Here is a 24,269-nt window from a genome sequence, read left to right as displayed (position 1 = left end):
TATTCGACGAACGACCAAACTAAAACGTAGTGATTATATGCTCTTTGGACCAAACGGCCGGCCGGCCTGGTGGTGTGCCACATAAAGATGTAATCCAACCACTGAGGAAGAAGCCGGTTTTATTGCTTTATACCGGTTAATTTGACAAAAACTGGGGGCCTACCTCTAAAATTGCGGAGATCTTTCTCTTTTACTCGCACTAAGACGTAATGAGAGCGACAGAGAAAAATGACCGCAATCGACGAACTTCGATTTTCGCAGTAGGGAGCGTGCATGAACTGTAGGAGGCAGCACAGGAGCCGTCAGATTTTTGGCGCGAGGCGTAAATGTGATGTTTATTGTTCCGATGTAGCCCACAAGATGGCAGCACTTACTATGCACAAGAAAACACGTGACGTGTAAATGTACATGCTTATGGTTACGATTCAGGCCACAAGATGGCAGACCCTCCAACGCGCACGGTCCCTATAGCCCAGTTCTCATAAAAACCGGTTTAAAAATAATGGTTTTTTCGAAGGAAACCGAAATTAAATAAATGCCTTTTCTATTTTAATTTTTTTTGCGCCACTTTGTACAGTACGGATGTCTATATACCGTCTCCAATTCTCCCTCAATTGCTCAAAGGCATAAGGTTAACTGGAAGAGATTCCTTAAAGGGATAAGTTCGCCTTTGTACTAATGATTGTGTTTTATTTCCTGTATTATTTACATTTTTGTACAATAAAGAGTTTTACTACTACTACTAAAGGGTTTTGCGCCAAGTACATGATAACGGTTTGGAAATTTAACCAGTTTCAGAGCCTTGGCCCATAACCACGAAAATCAAAGTTTGCAAATTGCGGGCATCTGTCACTCTAATTACGCCATCATTGGAGTAAAAGGGAAAGACAATTAGAAGTATTAGTGTTTGACATTTATTTCAGTTTTAAGAGAAAAATCCCCGCAATTTGCTAATTTCGGTTTTCGCAGTAGGCTCTAAAACCCACAGCGGGTTATCCATTGGGCCAGCCTTTGCCAAATCAGTAGTGCATTCTCGTTCTCCCACGTATCCTTTAGCATGGACCCAAAGTATGTATGTACAGTACAGTGACAACATTTTCTCTATTAAAAGGTTAATTGAAACAATTTATTTGCTTGCCATACTTTATTAATATTAAGCTAAAATAAAAGTTGATACTTAATGCTCGTTTTACTTATTTAGCTGGTATTGGGGCCTGTAAGAGGCAAAGAATTAATTTCCTTATTAAGCCTTATCTGTTCATTTATCGCGCGCCATGCATCTTCTTTTTCTTTCTTTGTGATTGGCCGTTTCTTTTGTTTGGCTGCAACCATCTTCTTATAAATATCAATACATTCCATGTCCACTTGGTCCAATTGTTTCTTTAGGTTAAGACGGATCATCTCTTGCTTACACAGGCCTATGAGGTTCTTTAAATTACGACAATTATCTTTTCTCACAGCCGTCAGTTCAGTCTGGCATTTTTTTATCTCAGCAAGTATTTCATCATCAGCAGGATTGGTCAAGGGAGGCAAGTCCTCAGGGTCCAAAATGCCTTGCTCTACAAGCTCTTTTCTTAGACATTTCTCTAATGTGAGGGAGTTTTTGTAGTTGCTCTTGGCATTGCTTGTCTGCTTCACTTTGATGTCTGGTACTTCATATGGAAGTACATTTTCCTCCATTAGGGCTGACACTAGCCGTTGAGTCAAAGGTCCAGTGATCATATTATCATTCAACTTCTCAGACTTTTTGCGCAACATAGAGGCATCTGGAGATAGCCCTGACGATTTTTGTTTGTTAGGGTTAGATGCATTTTGGTCTTCACTTAAATGTTCATCAGCCCATACCTCTGAATAGTGTTTGCCGAGAGGGGGAATGGGAGGTAGAGTTGTATTACTGCTTTGTGCCAGCAGAGACTCAAGAAACTTAATGTCATCCAATGTTACAGGTGCACAATATGGTTCTACAGAATTCCAAAACTTGTATGGAATATTGTTTTTAGGAAGCGCTAACTGGGACATTTCCAGTTTTACCGAGTTATCAGAGTTCATCAGATCATTTGAGTAATTATTATGTGATGCTCCAGATGATGTATTGTTAGGATTAGGATAATTCTTGAACTTGGGCATCTTGGGCTGGTTTGACAATTTAGTGTAGTCTTTGGTCTTAACAAGCTTATCATCTTGGAATTTCCTCTTGACAGGGTACTGTAGTTGTTTGCCAGCAGCTTTACCCTTTTTCTCCCGTTTTGATTCATTTGTGTCAATACTTTCAATTTCTGATTGAAAATATCTCACCCGGAGTGCTGTGTTACAAAGTAAGGACTCCAACTCCAGTTGCAATGCATCTAATTCATCCATCCCAATAGGTTCATCTGCAGATCGTGCTGCAATAGCCGTGTACCGCGGCAAATGGACAACATTATCTTGAAGTTTGATGTAAGGGATCGGGCACGCTTCTACCTTGGTTTTGCCTACAGACACAGAACCGGGCATTTTCGCTGGCTTGCTGTACGGTGGAATGCCTGGGCTAGATGGTTTGCCGTCATGCCCTTTGCTCGCTAATCTACCTTTGCTGTTGTGGTGCATCCTCTTTCCCAGCATCTTGATAAACAATCCAAATTTTCGCGCGGCAATTGATGTACATAAACAAATGTATAAGTAGGAGTTCACATTACTCGGCTCGTGTCATTATTACAACTAATAACAGTTAACCTCCAAGGATCGAACTATTTTCCCAAAACTACTGCTATCAAACACTAGAGCTGTGTCGTTAAAATGAACAAAAAGCGATATATTAGCTTAATTAACACAAAATAATGATGAAATGCCACGAAGAATACTACAAACTACAAAATGGCGATATTCCTTAATTTTTTTAAATTTTGATTAGTGTTGCAAGCTTTATAAATTTGTTTTCACATTTGCAAAAAAAATATCTCTGATTTTTAACGTACACAAATACAAACATTTGAAAGCTGTATTCTAAATAAAGATACAATTCATAGGTCCCTTCTTTCAATTTTCAGTTCACTTCGACAATAGTTGCATAGTTGTTGTAAAAAAACTTTGCATGCTTAATCTTTGGTATTTTGAGGCGCTCTACTCATAAACTCGAGCTGTCAAGATGTGTCATGTCCGCCGCACTTCGTTGCGTTGATTTGGATTTTCGTTCGTCTAATCTTCTATTAGTGTGAAGTTGTTCAGGTTTAAAAGTGTATATAAATAATCTGAATTTAGCACTTGGCCGTCACCGAGGAATGATTAGATTATGTTTACAAAATAGTGATCTAACTTTTAAGATTTAGGGTTTAAGAATAAATGCATGTAATTACCTCATAATGGGCGACCTATTGTTAAAATGTCCATTATGTTGTAGCGAGGTATTTAATTCTCGAGAATTGTTAGTTCATCATTTGTCTAAAGTTTGGCTTAATTTGCGCTGTCCAGTTTGCAATGACGAATGTTCCTCAATATCACATATGATAGATCATTTAAATCAAGATAATTGTGTTCCAAAGCCTAAGTCTGAGGTGGTAATCTCAAACCCTATAGTTCCGGTGGCAATCCATAATATTGCTGATGAGACTCCAACTTTAGAACATCACAATGTGGCAGGTCTGTTGGTTCCAATTTGAATCACTTTATTAAATTGAATTACCTACTCCCTTATAGAAGTTTAGGTACTGTGATGACTTTATTATTTTAGTAACTTTTATGATGCAATGTAACAAATCTTAGAGTTTTACAACCTGAAATAAATTCATGCTTATTAAATTCTAATGTTTTAGAAAACCAAACAGATCAGATGTTAAATCAAGCCCAAGATGTGTCAGATGTCAGTAGAATGTATGTAGAACTACTGAGCAAGCAGCTAGCCAAGCCTTGCCTTCAAACCCAGGAGCTGAAACTAGTCAAGGAAGATGGTGAGAGCCGGTATGTCATAGTCTCACAAGAGGAATCCATCTTGAAGTCTGGGAACACGGTGTTTACTAAGCAAAACAGTGATGGGACTATATCATTGACTACAGTTAAAGGTAATTATTATGTAGTTTTCCTTCTTATGGACTTGAAACTATACTAAAAGGATATAATCAAGCCTTCTAAGCCACTGCCCCATGCTCTCTCACTGCTTAATGCGCTCTTGGCATCAGCACCGGAATGCGTTCTGATTGCACGGCGGTGGGCGAGTGTGAAAAATGAACGCTTGAGGTTCTGTGAGGTGATGGATGCCAGGCCTTCGAGTGTAATGTAATAAATATTGTTTTATTTTGTATACAATGTTATTGTTTCTTCTTTTCATTATGTGCTATGTTTGATCTTGGTTGCATGACGCATTAGATTTCTGCACGGCTAGCACATGATTACACGCGGGATAACTCGCGCCGCGAGAAACAACAGTCGCGTGTCACAAATTTCTATCTCGACCTGTCAGTTTCTCGATTTTGGTAGCATAAGTTGGCAGATCGAGAAAAGAATTCCACGCGAGAGAGCCATCCCGCGCGCGACTTAGCCAGTGTGGCCATTTATACTTGGAACAAACTTTTCTTTCGTGGCAACACTGAATCGGTACTAACATAATCGGAAAAATAATGAATAGTCAGCTTTAGAAACGGAGCGTCCCTAGTCACGATAACTTTGTCTCCTTCTCGCAGTATTAAGATTAAAGAAATAGCAAATATTATTTTGAAGTCGGAAATGTCAATGTGTCAACCATAATTTGATTCGCTTTCTCGTTACAAGTTGGAGTACATTATTATATCTAAAGATAATTACCTACCTAATAATTAAATACCACCCCTTACGAATGATTGGTGTTTTTTAAAGATAATTGAGATTACCCGAAAGTGTTGGCTAATAAGCTACCATCTTTACGAAGAAGACTGAAGATCTCATGATAATCCCCAGCATATCTTCCTTGTGGCTGGCTAGTTGCTGCACCGCTGGCTTTGAAGATAGATTGATGACATGCACAAGTCTGTCATCAAACACGGCGCCTATACCTAAGCATGCTGCTGCTGGGCGCAGCCATCCTGCCACGGAGGACATAGAAGGGCTCAAGTTGGGAACCTACTCCATACAACGACACTCGAATGTTAAAAACAATGAGTTATTTTTGCGTTTTGTATTTTAGCGATCTATGGATGCAGCGTTAGTTTTTTAAGTTTTCTCATATTGCAAATACACAAAAACATTAAGTTATTTTATTTACTCTGACCTCTTTTAGATATTTAGATTTAAGTACGACTACTACGACTCCCACCGAACGGGCGGAGTCGGATCGCATTTCACATTTATGTGGCCGCAAGCCGGTCGGCTGCTCGCGGACGCGGAGACGCCTCCGGACGGATTCTATCGCTTCTGCGATATATAATATATAGGCACATTAAAAATGCGCTCTGGTGTGGCCTGACTCCAGCCAGTTGGTGGGAATCGTACATTAGGGTGGTAACTACAGAATACTCGTATTACGGCCGTGGCCTTTGTAAGGTGGAGGTTGAGTTGGGCTGCCAGATTCATTATTTTATTATCTGCGTATAATAAAATAATGCCTATAGTAACAAAAGTGTACTTAGACACCTAGTTAGGGTAAGTAATAGGTACCTAAGTACAGTAGGTGTAGGTTACCTTACCCAATCTGAAGGCTTTCTCCAAAGTTTTAAAATACATTGCGTTTTTGTACTACTACTACTACTTCACTCGCTCAGTGACCCAAACAAGATCTTGGCCTCTGACGCAAGAGAGCGCCACTCTGCCCTATCCTGCGCCACTTCACGCCAGTTGGGTATTCCGAGGGCGAACAGGTCTTTTAGGACTTCGTCACTCCAGCGGTATCTGGGACGCCCAGACGGACGTTTTCCACCCGGGTGCACCACATACACTCTTCTCACAGTACGATCCTCTCCCATCCTCTCTAGGTGGTGCGTTTTTGTACACATATTATAAATCATTAGTACTCGGATATACCTATAATTAAACCCCAAGACCGCGGTTTATATCCCACAATCAATTGAAGCACGTGACGAGTTTTTGTACTTAGGTGGTGGTTTATTTAACTATTTGCGTATATATTTTTAGGTGGTAGGTTGCATGCATTGACTGTAAAAATACGCGTGTAAGTGTAACGGGTTAGCACTGATTAACTAGCACTTAATTATTTCGTGGATTAGCGAAGTTATATTTTTGTATCAATTAATACGGATTTCCACAAAGTAATTTCTATTAATCACCATCCAGTCAATTCGCCATCAAACTGTTTGCTTTGTTGATGTAGTGGCACAATCTTAGGCTTTTAATTTTTCTGTCGGGTTTTCATTTAACTTAAGAGAACAAACAAGTAAATGTGAAAAAATACAATCATTTTGTTATTACCGGCATGATATAGATATAGGTATCTTAATATGTATGTTATAAAGCAATACCACGAACCTACACCTTACCTACCTAGCTAACTGACAAATCATAAAACTCAGGATTCATATTAAAATTACACAGAAAATTTCTGTAGTATGAAATAAATACAAAATATAGAAAATTAACTTTCTTTTAGGACCAAAGTCAACAAAACTTCGACAAAATATGCTTCTCGCGACCCTCTAGCCTCGAAGACAGTTTCTCTCCTTTTGACGTTGAAACGCGGGATATTTTCTCTCCCATAGTGCACTTGTGCTACGAGTTTCGAGAATATCCCGCGTGGAACTGTCAAACGACAAAATTATGTCGCTTTGACATTTGTCCGCGAGACAGCGGGTTGTCGCGCGCGTCTTATGCTACCGATTCGCGAGAAAGCTCTATGTCGCGGCATTTTCTCGCCTGTCGACTGTCGCGCCCGTCATGTGCTAGCCGTGCTGTAATGTCTTATTCTGTAAATAATATTAGTATTTGATAAGAAAATACTTTTCTTTATTAGATATAAATCCATTTGTACATACATACATACATATAATCACGCCTATTTCCCGGAGGGGTAGGTAGGCAGAGACCACGGATTTCCACTTGCTACGATCCTGACATATGTCTTTCGCTTCCTTCACTTCACATGACATTCCTCATATACGCTCGTTGGTTTAGGGTGCTCTTGACCTGGCCTTTCTTGAGGATTTCCCCGCTTTGATCAGAAAAAGTCCGCTGAGGTCTACCTCTTCCAGCTCCCTCTTCTACTTCTCCCTTATATACTCTCTTTGTTAACCTTCTTTCACTCATTCTTTCCACGTGTCCAAACCATCTCAACATACCTTTCTCAATTTTTGTCACTACATCTTCGTTCAGCCCACACTATTCCTAATTCTATCTTGTAATTTTACACCACACACACTTCTCAATGCTCTCATTTCCACGGCATTCACTTGACTCTGATGCCTCTTCTGCCATACCCAACTTTCGCTACCATATATAAGTGTAGGCACCTAAACCCCTCTATGCACAGCCAACCGTGGTTTTTGCGACACCTTTTGGCTGCATTCACTCTCCTTTCAATCTCTTCATCATGTTTACCATCCCTAGTGAACAAGGTTCCCAGATACACAAACTCTTTCACTTGTTCCACTTGTAAATATTTATAAATGTCTAGTTAAAACAGTTACTGAAAACACTCTGGGAATAATTGAGGTATGTTAGTTTTACCAAAGAGAATTTGAAATAGAGGTGGATCGTCAAAGAAAATTTTATAACCACAGTAAATTTGCAAACCGAATAGTAAATGCCTGGAACAAATTACCCACTGAAGTTGTGAACTCTTGTAGTGTGAATCAATTTAAAAACAACCTTGACAAACTATCTAAGCGGTGAAATCGTTCTAAGTGACCTCTGATTTAGACGTACCAGCATCAGCTAAGATAGTCCCACTTTTTCGGTACGCGCATTAGCCAATGCTAATGGTTGTGGAGCCAACGCTTGAAACGATGCCGCCATACCTGTGGCCTTTGTCTTCACCATCTTTAATCATGTGTCGAAAGATGGCAGTAAATTTACTGTAGCTACAATCCACCTCTATTTCAAGTTCTCTTTCGTTTTACTAATAAGTTAATGCATTGGGATTGCCTTTTAGATTTTACCCTTACCTTACCCTTTGTTGGCAAAATAACGCTTTGTTTTGTTTTGTACAATTCCTTGGGTTGGTGCAGCGGCATTTGAGTACTTTTTTTTAACTTCATTTATTTGTGACGGACGGATTTAATATAAATATAAAAATTGTTTTGTATGTAGTTTTAAACTTTTTTTTTAGATTACAGTTTTTTCTTAGGTGTCTATTTTTTTATAATAATATAAGTGTTTTCAATTTCAATCTTAGTAATGTACAGTAGCAAAAATGTTTTTGGTAGTATGTTTTTTAGTATGTATAATATTTTTTATGTCCTTCCTTCCTCCTTTTAAGTCTTTTAAGTTTTTTTTCTGTTTTCTATTTCGTTGTCGTATGTGCCGCCACTATTATAGTTTTAAGTCAGGTCCCTACTGAAAACCTGCGCCACTCAATGCAGCGCCGTCCAATGTTTTTCTTTCTCTGTAAGTATGTTCTTCTTTTTCCAAATGTAATGTGTCGTGGCGTTAAATAAATGTATTTTCTTTCTTTCTGTTGAAAGCCTCGGCGAATGGTCATATGTATTGTATGGACTAACATTTATCTGACATGGCTGCTACGTGCAGAATGTAAAGTGTAATAAATTACACTCCAAGACAGCCAAAAGTACCAAATATACCAATTACATAAAAAAAGTATATTTAAGTAAAATGCTTGTTGCAATCAATAAATATTATTAGACCTTGTTATAATATAAGACTATTAATAGTCAGTTTGTTGAAAATCAACAAATATTCACTTGGTCTCAAGCAAGAGTACTATACTGCTCAAGCACAACTATGTGTGATATTCCAGATATGAAGTTAGAGGCGGACCCCGTGGACCCACTTATGCCTGAGAATGAACCAGAGGAGACCCAGGAAATCTACAGCTGTAACACATGTGGAGTCTCTTTTTCATCTGTAATAGAGCACATACAAAACTACCACAATGATCAGGAAGTTGTAGTTGAGGTGAATATAACACGGATTCAAAGAGTGTTGCTTTTGGAAGTTTTAATATTTTTGTCTATATCATCAAACTAGCTGGAAAGAACTGGATGGAAACAGCAAAAATCAGAGAGAAATGGAAGGGTATTGAGGAGGAGACCAGGCTTTAAAACCCGAGAGTTTGTAACGGAGATACAAATAATAATAATATTTTTGTCTGATGATAGCTTGATTTAAGAATTTAAAGGTGTTGAACCAAAATTAGGCATCCAGGCAGGCAAAATATAAAAGTAGCATTTATAAGCAACATTGTTGTGCAATGATGTAATATGTTGTTTATAGCCATGACATAAACTCGAATCTGTTTTTGCTGCCTGCTATGCATGAAGTTGCTTATGGTTATTATTATTTTTTCTTTTCTTTGGTTATGGCACATGTATTACTAAAATATTTCAAATTAAACTCTTTAGAGTTTGTTAAAAGGGCAGAATGGGTAGGAAGACCTCAAGGTCGCTTCAATTATGCCATAGCCAGAGACTACAGACTTACATTCTGCACATTTAATCAATGTTGAACGAGATATTTCCATTTCTCTAATTATCAGACCAGACTCAGGCTCTTATTTATAATCACAGATTACTTTAGGTCAGCTGGGGTAAGAGAAACAATTTATTTTGCTTAGGGCAGGGGTTCCCAAACTGTGCGCCGTAGATAGGAAAGAGGGGCGCTGTGAGGCAATATTTCTTTCGACTGTACCTATCTATATCAAATAGCTAGGATAGGTGAGGGCGCCGTAAAAATTTAAATTTGCAAGTGCGCCGCGTACCGAAAAAGGTTGGGAACCCATGGCTTAGGGCAAGAGAAACAGTATGTGGATTCCCTTGTGTGTGAACAAGTGTTTCTCTTGCTCTGGTGTTTCTCTTCTTACCCCGTCTAACCTCACAATGATTTTAGTAAATTTTTATGTCTATGAGTCTGAAATAAATATTTTTTATTTTTATTTTTTATTATTTTCAATTTATTACAGGAGTCTCTGGATAGCTGCCAGTTACCCATGGACTATGAGCAAATGAACGGTGAAGACGTAACTACCGGGGAGCTGCAGCAACCGCGGCGCGTCATCACAGACACGGGGGATATTGTCGAGGCGCCAGTGCTGCTTAATGCTACTTTAGAGGACAATCATTGTAAGTTTACCTTAAGAATTGCTGACATCTGATCCAAAATCGAGTGAAACTTCCAAGGTCGAAAATTACCGCCCTATAGCCATTCAATCTTCTATTGCAAAAGTGTTCGAGTCAACCATAAATAGACCTGTCGCTTCTCAAGTAAAACCTTACCTCTGCAATTCTCAGCACGGTTTCAGGCCAAAGCGATCTGTCGAAACGAACCTATTAACTCTGGTTGACTCTGTTTCTGAGCATTTAGATAAGGGAATACAAGTTGACGTGCTATACTTTGACTTCAAGAAGGCTTTCGATCGCGTGGATAACGACATACTGTTGAGCAAGCTATGTAGTGTTGGCTTCTTGCCGAAGCTGCTTCGGTTGTTCGCCAGTTATCTGCGCGGTCGACAGCAGTATGTGCAGCACGGATGCTTCGTATCGAAATCCTACCACACACGTTCCGGAGTCAGTCAGGGTTCGATTTTAGGTCCGTTTCTCATTAGCTTAATGATAACTGACTTAGCTGCCGTTTATATTCTGACGACCTAAATGGAGTGCATCAGTTGTCCGACTTTGCATCTTTGCAGGAGGATATCGATCAGTGGAGCATTAACAACTTTTAGCCGTGCCAATAGTCCCATATTCGCTCAATACTTGCTCGGTTCTGATCCTATTACTCGTGTCGAGTCTATTACGCGACTTGGCTGCGTTCCTCGACACACAGCTTAACTTTCATGAGCACATGAAAGCGTTGGCTACTAATTGGTATCGGAGGTTAGGGTTTGTGGTTCGGAATGCGCGAGATTTCGATGACGTCAGGGCTATTAAATTAGTGTACACCGCGTTAGTCCGGAGTAAACTTGCACCCGCATCGGTCGTTTGGAACCCGCATGAGGACAAATACGTCTTGCTTCTGGAAAAAATCCAGAAAGTCTTTCTGCGGTTCTTATACAAAAAGATTTACGGGTATTACATGGGTAATACCCGTAAATCTTTCAATCAAATCATCTTTCTTGGGTACAAATATGGATTTGTACCCATCAAAGTTCCTGCTTGACGTTTTAGGGTTTAATTCCTTAGAGGTGACGCGTAACTACGGGCTCTTGACTACTGTGTATGCACTGTGTTGCACAGCTCGTGCAACAGGCGTTCGTTCCATCTATGGCTAAGGACCAATTTAATTTCCGACTACGAAGTAAGGCAAATCACCACTTGTCCACGCTCTACAATATATTAACGCGCTGCTCACATCAGCACCGGAATGTGATGTATTTGCAAGTAGTTGGATGGATCTGTGTAAAGAATGTATGAAGTTCTGTGAGATGATGGATAAGCGAGAATCTTTTGCCTTGTATTAAGCCTTTCTTTCTTATATTTGTTCTGTTTGTCCTTTCTAGACTGTATTATGTACCTAGTTTGTATAATACTGTCTACTATAAATTTCACAGTGTATTAGTTCGCTGTAATGCTGTGTAAATTTTTTGAATCAATAAATTAAAATAAATATAAAAAGCCCGGTTTTAATTTCTTTCATCTCTTAGATGCTCTCAAAATCTGCTACTTGTTCCCCCTCCTTCCTCTTCAAAATTCTACAACAACTCTTTCAGTTTCCGTGCTGTCCGGCTGTGGAATAATCTACCCATTGATATTAGACGTGCTAAATCACTTCCCATTTTTAAAAACCTATTAAAAGAACATTATTTGTCTATTTCATGAAGGTCCTATACTCGTATTCTTTTAAACTCGTTGTCGTTGTTATGGCTTCCTTTGTCATTTATATATGTATATGTATATATATATATATACATATATATAATATATATATATAATACATATATATATATATATATATATATATATATATATATATATATATATATATATATATATATACATATGTATATATTTTTTGTATATAGTAATAATGTAGACTACATTATTACTATATACAAAACCTTTTAAACTCGTTGTCGTTGTTATGGCTTCCTTTGTCATTTATATATGTATATGTATATATTTTTTGTATATAGTAATAATGTAGTCTATCTTAACTTTATATGTGTAGTATATGTATTATATTGTATTTTTACTACTTTTTTCTTTATTTTTTTTTTTTTGCACCACCGTTAACTTCGTTCGCCATCTCATTATCTGAAGGTTGTCTGGAAGAGATCGCTGTTTAGCGATAAGTCCGCCTGTTGTTACCTACCAATGTGTATATGTTATCAATTTCTGTATCTGTTTTTTTTGTAGTGTGCAATAAAGATTTTTATTATTATTATTAAATATTTTTATAAAGATGTATTATTGGCCGGTACTGTAGACATAGTTTTTATTACAATTTTATTATTACAGTGACAATCGAACCTCTGAGCACGGAGTTGCTAGTTGAAAGGAAGTCAAAGCCGGCGCGGCCCCTAGCCATAGTGGAGAAAAAGCTAATGCAAGTTGACAGTGTTGTCACTACTTTGAAAAACAAGGAAGGTGAGACCCGCAATTATATGTAGGGTATATTGCCCATTGGTTGTCGCTCTCATTCATAGGAATTCATGTGGAAAAGTAATTGTTTTTATTTTTAAACGACATCCTTAAATAATTTTCGTTAAGTTCTACAGGACTGCCAATGATATTGATATTGAATTTATAGATTGTGACCTATTTACACGTTTAATGAGACTAAATTCACCTGATGTATATTAGCAAAGAGTGAGTTAGAGACATTAAGCTTAAAATGACTTTTGTTGTGGGTACTCGGACAACGATAAATATAATATATAAATACTTAAATACATAGAAAACACCCATGACTCAGGAACAAATATCTATAATATCTATAATAAATGCCCTTACTGGGATTCAAACCCAGGACCATCAGCTTCGTAGGCAGGTTCACTACCCACTAGGTCAACTCAACAATTAAAGTCCGTATCTGTACAAAGTGATAGTAGATAACAAGAAAACTATATTTGCCAAAATAAAAATTATATTGATGCAATTCAAATTTCAGATGTTAAAAAAGGTCCATACCACAAGGTGGTAGTGAAAGAGATGCAAATGCTTGAGGGCGGCAACAAAGTTAAGGTGTACAACTGTATGACCTGTAATATCTATGTCACCACGCTGGACGAGTTCAAGTCACAACCTTGTAAACCTCGTAAGTAAACACATGAATTAAAGGGCATGGCTCACGGTGGGCTGAAAATCGCCTTTACTCAACAAAAACTCAATTTGTTATTTACTGAAATATTTCGCTCTCAGTTTCAATCCAAACATTCGTTTTTAAAAATCCACACGTGAGTTTTATAATCGAACTGATTAAAAAATTGTAGTAGAAATATCCAGTTAGTTTTCAGCACAATAAAAAAATAATTAAAAAGTACAACCTGTACAAAAATTCCAAGCATGCCAAAAAAATCACAAATAATTGGTATTATAAGAACTTGCGAGGATATTAGGGTTTACCTTTTAGTCCCAGGGAAAATCGCATTATTCCTAAGCACTCCATACAAATTTTTAGAATAAAAATTGGAATAAATTTTTCTCCTACCTAATTCTCCTATATTCATTCTGGGTTGTAATTATAGCTTAATAAAGCTCTTACAATCTAATCTAATGTGACTTTACAAAAATTGCAATTTAAAAGACCACCATGCGGCTCAAATATGTAGTTAAGTAACAAAGTCAATGCAGCACTGAGAATAACCCATAATTGTGCGCAGTGCCGCAATCATACTTCAAGTAAAATAAGAGACACAAATAAACAATAGTGATCACTAAATTGAATTTTATAATCTCATTAAATAGTAGATGTCACATTCGACATCGCGCGTTAGGCACAGGCAGAGACGAACGCTATATCACGTCATGTTTTGTGCAAAAAATATATACGTAATACGTCTGGTGGTTCTGTTGTATTACTTTTATTACTATTCGGTGTTGAAGTGTAATCAGACAGAGATCTCTTGCTTGGGTTCCGTTTGATAAAACGCTTGTAACATGTAATCACTGTCTATGTCATTAATGAATAAGGTTGCTAGGAAGATTACGGGATAACAGGGATTTACAAGATCACACAAACTGATTACAGGTTTCACGCGTTGATAGACCTCTATCTATCTAGTGTTAGAAGTGTTATAGGATACATTTAGATAGCTTTACTTAAGGATTAATTTTGTTTATATTTCAGAAAAATTCCAATGTCCACACTGCTCTGTTGCATATGAAAATTCTAAGTCATTAAGTGCTCATATGAAAATCCACAAAGCTCATGCTGGTATGATTTAATCCTATATTATTTACTTTTATACACCTTACACAAATCCTCCTGTTTGAACAGATTTTTTTTTTCTCCTAACCTCTACACGTGACTTCGGCGTAAAATCGGTCTATTGGGTTCCTTCCACCTTCCTAATAAACTTATACTCCCCTATCAACTTTTCCCGCTTACTATCAGGTCTTTAGGCTGTGATTCCTATGCTAGAAAGTAATTCAGGATATAAGCTATATGTGTAGCTGTGTGTGTATCACCAAAATCTGTTTATAACAATTAAAAAATAGCATACCTACCTGTGGGTTTTTTATCGACATCAGGTTACGTCGTCATGATTACCCAGAACTTCATCCACCTCATGGCAGGTCAATTTGTTCACTAATTTTATAACAAACAAATATTCAATAGGCGGTTCCACGCGCTCAGGCGAGGAAAACGCCGTTTTGTGCGCGAGGGAATTGCGCGTATATTCGCTCTGTGTGGACCCGCCTAATTACTAGTAAGTTAGTTAGTGCTTCTGGGCATTTTCCGCAAATCGACAACCTTTGTGCCTATTTCGCGTGAAACGAGGTAGCGCTACTATAACCACCCCAGCTCCTCCACGAAGCCTAGCAATGTTTTCAGGTTGCTAATTACCTCCTTTAGTGTGCACGGAGTCCGGAGGTATTTGCTCCTGTATACTTATACCTGTTTGCAGTCAAGGAGAATGTGTTTTGTTGTTTCCTATTCAATTACTAACATTTACATTAATATTTTTAGTAAGTAGGGATTTTGGTTGTCAGTATCTACACGACGATTTTGTTTGCTTTCAGAAGACACGGACTCAACAGGGCCGTTCAAATGTGATATTTGTTCAACCGTGTTTCCCAGTAACAAATCATTAAAGTTGCACAAACGGATGCACGATCCAGTCAAGTACGTATTCAAATTATCCCTTTTATAACCCCTTCCCTTACATAAATCAGGAGTCGGCAAACCGTGTCTTGTGAGCCTCCCAAAAGATTAACGATGTTCTTAGACTACTGAAAACATCATTTGCTCTTTGAAATTCCAAAAACTGGTGATTTCTTTTCGATTGGCTCGTCTCCACATAAATTAGCCGACCCCTGCTTAAATCACCAAGACATTCAATATTTCTATATAATTGTTTTCCACAGAGCACGACCAATAGAACTACCAGTGGAGTCTGAGGGCACAGAAACCAGCAACGACAAATACATCTGCTCGATATGCGACAAATTAATCCCTATCGACTACCGCGCCGTACACCACAACTCGCACAACACCGACAACAAGTACAACTGCGACATCTGCAACCGCAAGTTCCACTCCAGCGAGTACCTCGAGATGCACATGAGCGTGCACAACTTAGATAAGGTATAACATATAACTACTGCTCGATATACAAGTTAATCCACTACCACCACAACTCGCACAGCGACATCTGCAGTCGCAAGTTCCACTCCAGCGAGTACCTCAAGATGCATATAGTGCATATGAGTATGCACAACTTAGATAAGGTATAATATACAACTATGCTTCAATTTAGTCATTTACATAATGCACCCAATGCTTGCTTGCTTTTCCCTTGGTACAAAATATAAAAGAGACCCTTAAATTGCAAGATGAACATAGATAAACTGTATAGAACATTTTACTATTTTGACGACCGTCTGACCTAGTGGATAGTGATCCTGCATATGAAGTCGGTGGTTCCGGGTTGACATCCTGTTAAGGGCATTTATTTGTGTGATGAGCACAGACATTTGTTCCGGAGTCATTTATGTTTTCTGTATATTTAAGTATTTATATATTTTATACATCGTTGTCTGAGTACCCATAACACAAGCCTTATTGAGCTTACTGTGGGACTTAGTCAATTTGTGTAATAATGTCCTATAATATTTATTTACGAATGTTGTATTTTTCTAGGTTTTGTTTGTGTAGCAGTGTGACAGAAGTTGTATTCAAGAACTCGTAATCAATTAAAATCGTTTGGCAAGCAGTTATACTGTAAAATGTCCCGTGAACGACTCATCACAAACAACAGTATAATCCATGGAATTATCCCATCACTCATAGAACAATCAATATTAGACCTTATTTCAATGCGATACGGATTAAAATCGAACTTGTTTCAGGTCCCAGTGAACAAGCAAGATAAATCCCTGCCGTACAACTGCATGTATTGCACGCGGCAGTTCGCGCGGCCGCACGAGAAGGTCAAGCATGAGAGGATACACACAGGTATGTATTGAGTAAGCAATGAGTCAGTTTGTATACTCTGACCACACTAACTTTGCATATAAAGCCTGACCAATAATATATGACCACGCGCCATATTGCGAAATTTCTTCATACTAAACTGAATTGTCACCCTATACACGAGAATAGCGCCCTCTTAACAATTATCCTATATTTCTGGTCGGGCTAAGTTTCATATTGACGAAGCATTTAGCATGAAAACTTAGTACAACTATAAAGAAATTCCCGTAATAAATACCTTATTAATTCGTAATTATCACGTATTGCTTGCGTTTATGACAGTGGCACCGCTCTGGCGACGTTCAAGCCTAGTTTCATTCTATAACATACTATTTGAAAGTTAAAATAGTATGAAATGTCGTCCACCAAAAGTTATTATTTTTCTATGTTGGACTGTTGATCATCTCTATTATGATGAATAATCCTCGATAAATGAAGAATGTATGCCTACTTTTATTGAAATTAAAATTGAAAATTATTACAGGAGACAACAACGTCTAGTGATCTTGTTTTAATAAAAGCTAATCTAAAAATTGTGTCTAATGTAATGGTTTTATATTCTAAGGCGAGAAACCACACTCGTGCGAAATCTGCGGCAAATCGTTCCGAGTGTCATATTGTCTAACACTGCATATGCGAACACACACAGGGGCGCGACCCTACGCCTGTCCACATTGCAACAAAAGGTTAGTACAATTTATTTATATCTTCTAATCTAAAATAAACGTAATTTTGGGCTTTCAACGCCTATGGAATTTAGAAAAATATCTACGAGTATTTGTGAAAACGATGATTTATTTCGCATAGCATTGTAATAGCTGCCTGTTTTGTAATTCAAAATTATCTGTTATCTTCTCAATAACTAACCTCCCGAAAACCTAGAAAATGAATCCTTAGAGGACTTTTGCAATTTGCTTATCGTATTTACATAATAAAGTACTGTGAAAAAGGGGGGCCCTTTTTAGAGCGCAGACCAGTCGGGTTGAGGTTCCCAACGAGTCGGCACTCTTATAAGACGGTGATGGATTCAGGCCTGGCTAATCAGAAAAACAAAACTCTTCTAATAAGGTTTATTTATTGAGCACACACAGAGCATAAGTTTACACACAATAACTAAATAGCGACGGCCATAGTGGCCTAATATATCGTAACACACCTTGGTTACCAGATAAATAAGGGCATTAGGTGCTGTACAGTCACGCGCAATAATATCGTTTACAACGATTCGCGCAAACAATCCTAACGCCATCTAAACTTATTTTTCGCGCTTCGCTTATGTCCGAGATGTTGTTGTAAAAAGAACAGATATTTACTATTTTAAGCTTTATGTAATACATATTAATATGAATGGATGCGTATTAAACTTAATTCTCGTACCAGGTTTAAAGCGCACAGTGTATACAACCACCATCTACTAACGCATTCCGAAGTGCGCGCGTACAAATGCCCGTACTGCCCGAAGGCGTTCAAGACTAGCGTGCAGCTCGCGGGCCACAAGAACTCGCACACCAAGCCTTTCTCCTGCCAACACTGTAACAGGTACGTTTAAACTTTCGTGTCAATCAGAGTTAGCCCTTTCTACTTTACAATAATACGATAGAAAATAAATACGTACGCTTATAAATGTGACAAGTCACCACCAAAAGTACAAAATTCTAATGGACCTTTTTATACTAAATAAATGAAAAACATTTTCTTTCATTTGTGGGTTTCCTAGTGCCCTAACCTAGGTTCGTCTCTAAGAATCTTCTGAATTTGAATGGAATGGAGTAGCATATTTTTCTAGTAAATTGAGGATTTTGTCGCTGACTGTATTTTATTCCATAATCTGTAAACGGCAATCGATCTTAATTAAAAAAACGTTTTCGCGTAGCAGCACGGGATTAAGCAGCTGCCCTCAGTGCCCCATTTAAACATTCCTCTATGGTATATGACTCATTGAAAATGGCATGGCAGGCTTCTTGTTAAATTAAACGGACTCCCTAGATCAGGGGTCACCAAATGGCGGCCCGCGGTCCGGATCCGTACCGTCAACCTATTTTGTGCTGTGCATTTGCTTATTTAATAAACTCAAGTAGAAACGGACCGCGATGGTCATTTTATTTTAAAAACCGGACCCCTGAAGAAACTAATTGATGACCCCTGCCCTAGATCGTCCGTTTAATCTTAACACTCGCGCCTGCAAATGCCAGTTTCTTAAATCGAAAACATACTATTTTTCTTTCAGGCCTTTCGCATCTCTGTACGCGGTGCGAGCTCACACAGAAACGCATGCGCGGCAAAACAACCTCAAGTTCGCGTGCACGTTGTGTGGGGCGAGCTACGCGCGGACATTCGCGCTCAAGGACCACATTAAACAAGTTCATAATAAAGAGCTGGATGCTGTCAATAAAACGGTAAGTTTACTGTGAAACGCATAACAACCTCAAGTTCGCGTGCACGTTATGTGGGGCTAGCTACGCGCTCAAGGATTACATCAAGGAGTTCGACGCTGTCAATAAAATAAATATTATAGGACATTCTTACACTGATTGACTAAGCCCCACAGAATGCTCAAGAAGGCATGTGTTGTGGGTACTCAGACAACGATATATATAATATACATGTACATACATACCAGTGGCGGCGCGTCACAAATATTCATAGGGAATCCGGAGCTAATTTTGCTTTCCTTTTCTCCATGAACCGATCGTGAAAGTACTCAACGGGCTGAAATTAGACAAGCCGGTGGGAATCGAGTTCTTTGAACGACCCGCCACTGATACATACATAGAAAACACCTAAGACGCAGGAACAAATATCTGTGTTCATCACACAAACAAATGCCCTTACCGGGATTCGAACCCAGGACCAACGGCTTCTTAGGCAGGGTCACTACCCACTAGGCCAGACCAGTCATATAATAATACGGTAAGTTTATTATGAAACGCATGCGCGACAGAGCAACTTCAAGCTCGCGTTCACGTTATGCGGCGCGAGCTACGCGCGAACATTCGTGCTCAAGGACCACATCAAACAAGTCCACAACAAGAAGTTAGACGCTGTCAATAAAACTGTATGTATGTAGACGTGTGCGCTGATTAAACAATGATCGGCGGCGGCGGCGTGTTTTCGGCGTGACCTTGACTATCAGGTTTTTTAAAAAGATCATTATATTGTTGTTTTTTCTAAAAAAAATGATCAATGCAGGTTGCTGGACCGTGAACTTCGTATAGTATCGAGTATACTGTAATTAAAATAGGGTTTATAAATTAATATAGGATAGGTATAATAAATTGACTGTAACCTTAGCAATGAGTAACAAGAAAATGTTGCTGCATCCATTTACAGCTTGTACTCTCAGTAATAACTCAATTTTGTCATCAATATTCTCGAGTTGAGTTTTAACTTGTGTTGTGTTGTGTGTGTTTTAAGTTTGAACTGTACGAAATATCATTTGATATTTACCAGTCGCTTTTCGGTGAAGGCAAACCTCGTGAGGAAACCGGACTAATCCCAATAAGGCCTTGTTTAGGGTTGGAAGGTCATATGGCAGTCGCTTTCGTAAAAACTAGTGCCTACGCCAATTCTTGGGATTAGTTGCCAAGCGGACCCGAGGCTTTCATGAGCCGTGGCAAAATGCCGCTGCCGGGAGAACGCCAGGAAGATGAGTTTCGAGTTGAGATGTTTGAATTGAAATGTTTTTGGCATGCGTCATAGAACATGAAAATACAATTTTTTATAAATACCTATTATTCGCGTGCATTGACTTGTCACACAGATAGTTTATTACCTGGATTAACATGTGGGTAACTTTATATTTCGGGGTAGTTTTACGGTTTTCATGTCACTAGTCACTATATGAGGTCACTAAGGCCTCATTCGCACAAGAGCTTAAAAAGCGTTGCGTTAAAACCTGGCGTTAGAAGCTCCGTACGCTATATTCGATTTAACGGGCAACGCTCAAAGTCGAAACCATCACCGCGCGAATATACACGGGTATCCATTTATGTAATTCAAACGCCTTTTTAACGCGCGTTGTTAAAGCCGTGTGAATGAGGCCTAAATGTTTATTAAGTTGTATAAGAACTTGGCTTGATTCCATACTTTTTAAATTTGAAAAAGCTACCTTAGTCGGGTCATAAATTCTGTCACAAAGGTTTTTATTGATAAACAAAAATATGGCTACAGATCCCTTATTATTTATGCGCATCGTTTAAAAGCTTATATAATGGTAAATAATTTACAATATAATTTAGCGTAATTTGCTGCCGCAATAATAATCGGAAAAAGCCAAGAAAAAGAAAACCACGTCAAAAGATACGCTACTTATTGAAGGTGATTTGGATCACTATTTATGTATTTCTTTTTCTCTTTAATATGCTTGAATCTTGCATAACGGGATCTTTTATCTTTATTTTGAGAACTATATGCTGGTACAGACTTGTCGGACAAATAAAGTTGTTTCATACAAATAAACAACTGTAGTAGTAGTAGAAGTAATAGTAACTTTATTGAACAAAACAAGTACATAACACATGTGTACAAAGGGGAACTTATCCCCTTAAGAAGGGATCTCTTCCAGCTTATAAGCAACTGAGAGAGATGCATTAACAACTGTATGTACTCGTATTTTATTGATGTAACACTGACGTTTACTCTTTTCTATGAAGCATAATTGTTCACAATCCAGCCGTGTATTCGCGTCTAACGTCCATCCTAAAGTAAATAAATTTTAATTTAAATCGCGACTTAAATTTAAAACAAGTTATATTACGTTTTGATAAGTACAAAACAAGCTTTCAAATCATAGCTATAATTTTATTATTAAAATCTTTGTATTACATTTTATCAGTCAAAACCTTTGTGACAGAACTTGTGAGCTGACTAAGTACATATGATGCGATGTGGCACATTAATAAGTTAAAAATTTCTCTTAGAACGTTGAGATATTTAAAACCAGAACATTTTTTTTACATAAATATTAAAGCTTTTTATCGAAATGGTATATCCAACTGATTGTCTCGTTTGTTAAAGACGGTGGATCTCAAAGAGGAGGGGTGGATATTGTCGGAGGGGGACGCCGACACTATGCAGGTGTCGCTCGACAAAACTGTGCCAAATGAGGTAAGCATTTGTAATAGAAATAAATATTTCGAGACTACAGACTAAACTTCATTAATAATGAAGCTAGAGCTTCATTTGCTAGTTTTGTATAAGTTGTTGACTAATGGTGATATACTATCAATAATAAATACCAAACTCTTCCCTACATTAAAGAAAAAAACTGAATTCTCTAAGGAAGACGAAACACCAGATAATTCTGTAAAATCTGATAATACTGCTTATAGAAGCTGTAATACCACAGACGCCACAGAGATACTTTTAGATTGTATAATATACAAACTACTCTCTCAAAAGGAAGAGTTTTCAGTAAGTTTTTAGTGTTAGTAACAATCTACGGACTACGTGACAGTTACCCTGTATTATTTATTAAATCAAAAATAAAATAAGACAAACGGTTTAAAAATTAACGTTTTCGGCAATCATACAAATTACGTATTAATCGATAAAATGGTTTAGGAAAAGTGAACACACCTACTTACTTATAAGTTCGATTTTATAAAGATTCTGGGATTGAATCCCAATGGTGATATGATTACGGGTTTGTTTAGTTTTTATTTTATTTTTATAAACCAACGTCAAAAATGTAAGTTTCAGTCTATTTGTATTATGTAACGTTTTAGTCGTTTTACTATTTGGCCTAGAACATTTAAGTCGAGTAGTCTTGTCTTGTTCTATTATGGTGTATAGTCGACCCCCCAGGGTTTGACGCGCTAGTGAAGACTAGCTAATTACTGTTGCGTTCTTTATAGGTATAAGTGTACGATTTATAAATATAACTTTTTTGTTTGCAGATAAATCAAATGGTAGAAGCTGAGTCTGTGATGATTTATGGAAACCATAAGTGAAATAAGTATTGTAAGATAACTAAAACTTATAAAACATTCTTTTAAAATGGTCGATCTGACCTAGCATCTATGGAGAATTTAGATGTTTTATATTTTTTGTATAGGTACAGTCAGCGTCAAATACTTTGTAGCAGTCAAAGTGGCCAAATAGTTCGGTACACCATACTAAATACATGGTGTACCGAACTATTTGGCTACTTTGGTTGCTACAAATTATTTGACGCTGACTGTACATACGTTACCTAAGGCAATAATCATAATCGTGAATTATTTTTATATAAAAATTATGATCATCTGTATAAAATAAATCAAATTGTAAACAGCATTTTGACACATATTTTTGTACAGTGTTTTTGTTTGGAAAAGTAACACATTTGTTAAAAGGATTATTGTATCTAATGAGCTAATTAAGAACAAAGGATTATTATCAGTGGTATATTATCCTTCTGGTAATTTTAGTGTCCGGCAGCTGCGGCAACCGCCGTGGGCTTTTATTGGACCTCCTACAGTTTATCTTTTATACTCTCTTTTGCTTACTGATTTGCGTGTCCTTGTGACGTGGTTTTATTTTATTACTGGTGCTACTTGCGCTTTCTAGGGAAGAAAATTAAGTTTTATGGTCTGATTGTTAGCACAATTTTTTTTTTTTTACTTCATACAAATCATATTCATTAAGCTTCTTTATACCATAAAACATTTTTTATATATTGCGAGAGATCGATAATAAATGACTTAAATTCAGGCAAAGGCTTTAGGCGCTACTGGCATACAACTATTAAGGGGTCATCCACAAATTACTTCATACGTATCTGATGATTTTTAATAGTTTGTAACTGTCAAGAGGTGCGTCCTTGTCACAATTTCTTGACCATCCTCCTGCTCCTAAATGTGTGACGTAATTAGTGGATGGCTCATACGGGTCCTTATAGCCTAGGAACATACTTTATTGGGTAAATGGAAGCAAATAAATATGTATTAGGGGCCGGTTGAACTCGACTAAGTAACTAGGTAGTCCTACTATTCATATATATAGTTATTATTAGAGATGCCACGAATATTCGGCAACTATTCGGTATGTGGCCACTTTGCCAAATATTCGGTACCCGGCCGAATACCGAATATCAATTGCACCTACCTACAAAGAAAAAATACACATTATAAAAATAACCAAAAACTAGGTATATTTTATATTTAAAATGAAATCTTGGATATTAGTTGTTAAATACGAAGATCCTTTTAGAGCATTCTATTTTTGTCATGGGACTGATTTGATTGACTCTAACTACATTCATTTATTCTGTTCAGCAAAAAATATATCTTAGCAAGCGTTGTGCTTTATTGGTGAACAGTTTTCGTAATAATTGTGACTCAAAATGTTATCGTCATGCCGAATATTCGGTCGCTGTATATTCGACGCTTCGGCCGAGGGACGGGCCGAATATTCGGTATTTGGCCAAAACCCGTATTCGGGGCATCTCTAGTTATTATTGTAATTTACGATACGATTTACCAAAACAAAATAGTATAAATGTAATCAATATATTGGTTAATAATGATATCTGTTGTTTTATATTTCCTACCTATATAAACAGACTGGGATAAGATCGAACAAAT

At 37.6% G+C, this 24,269-nt stretch overlaps 2 protein-coding genes across 4 annotated transcripts; one reads left to right on the top strand and one right to left on the bottom strand.

Moving 5' to 3' along the window:
* The first annotated feature begins 839 nt into the window (after nt 1-839).
* Nucleotides 840-24,211, top strand: LOC133526700 (zinc finger protein 626-like). 3 transcript variants are annotated; one of them, XM_061863414.1, is made up of 15 exons: nt 840-1,022; nt 3,789-4,034; nt 8,870-9,027; nt 10,031-10,190; nt 12,525-12,653; nt 13,177-13,323; nt 14,356-14,442; nt 15,252-15,354; nt 15,597-15,816; nt 16,581-16,686; nt 17,270-17,390; nt 18,085-18,243; nt 18,932-19,100; nt 21,721-21,810; nt 22,602-24,211. In XM_061863414.1, the coding sequence occupies exons 2-15, from the start codon at nt 3,806-3,808 to the stop codon at nt 22,653-22,655; spliced, it is 1,932 nt and encodes a 643-aa protein (XP_061719398.1). In that variant the 5' UTR covers nt 840-1,022; nt 3,789-3,805; the 3' UTR covers nt 22,656-24,211. The 3 variants fall into 3 exon arrangements, with proteins under 3 accessions (XP_061719398.1, XP_061719397.1, XP_061719396.1); XM_061863413.1 differs by lacking the exon at nt 840-1,022 and adding an exon at nt 3,118-3,615 and having other exon boundaries at nt 15,255-15,354; XM_061863412.1 differs by lacking the exon at nt 840-1,022 and adding an exon at nt 3,118-3,615.
* On the bottom strand, nt 1,126-2,885 carry LOC133526701 (transcriptional adapter 3-A). Its single transcript, XM_061863415.1, has one exon. It carries the CDS (start codon nt 2,599-2,601, stop codon nt 1,198-1,200), a length of 1,404 nt encoding a protein of 467 aa, XP_061719399.1. The 5' UTR covers nt 2,602-2,885; the 3' UTR covers nt 1,126-1,197.
* Nucleotides 24,212-24,269: the final 58 nt, after the last annotated feature.

The sequence above is a fragment of the Cydia pomonella genome, chromosome 16, assembly GCF_033807575.1.
Source record: "Cydia pomonella isolate Wapato2018A chromosome 16, ilCydPomo1, whole genome shotgun sequence".
Classification (NCBI taxonomy): Eukaryota; Metazoa; Arthropoda; class Insecta; order Lepidoptera; family Tortricidae; genus Cydia; species Cydia pomonella.
This window is presented reverse-complemented; position numbering and strand designations above follow the sequence as displayed.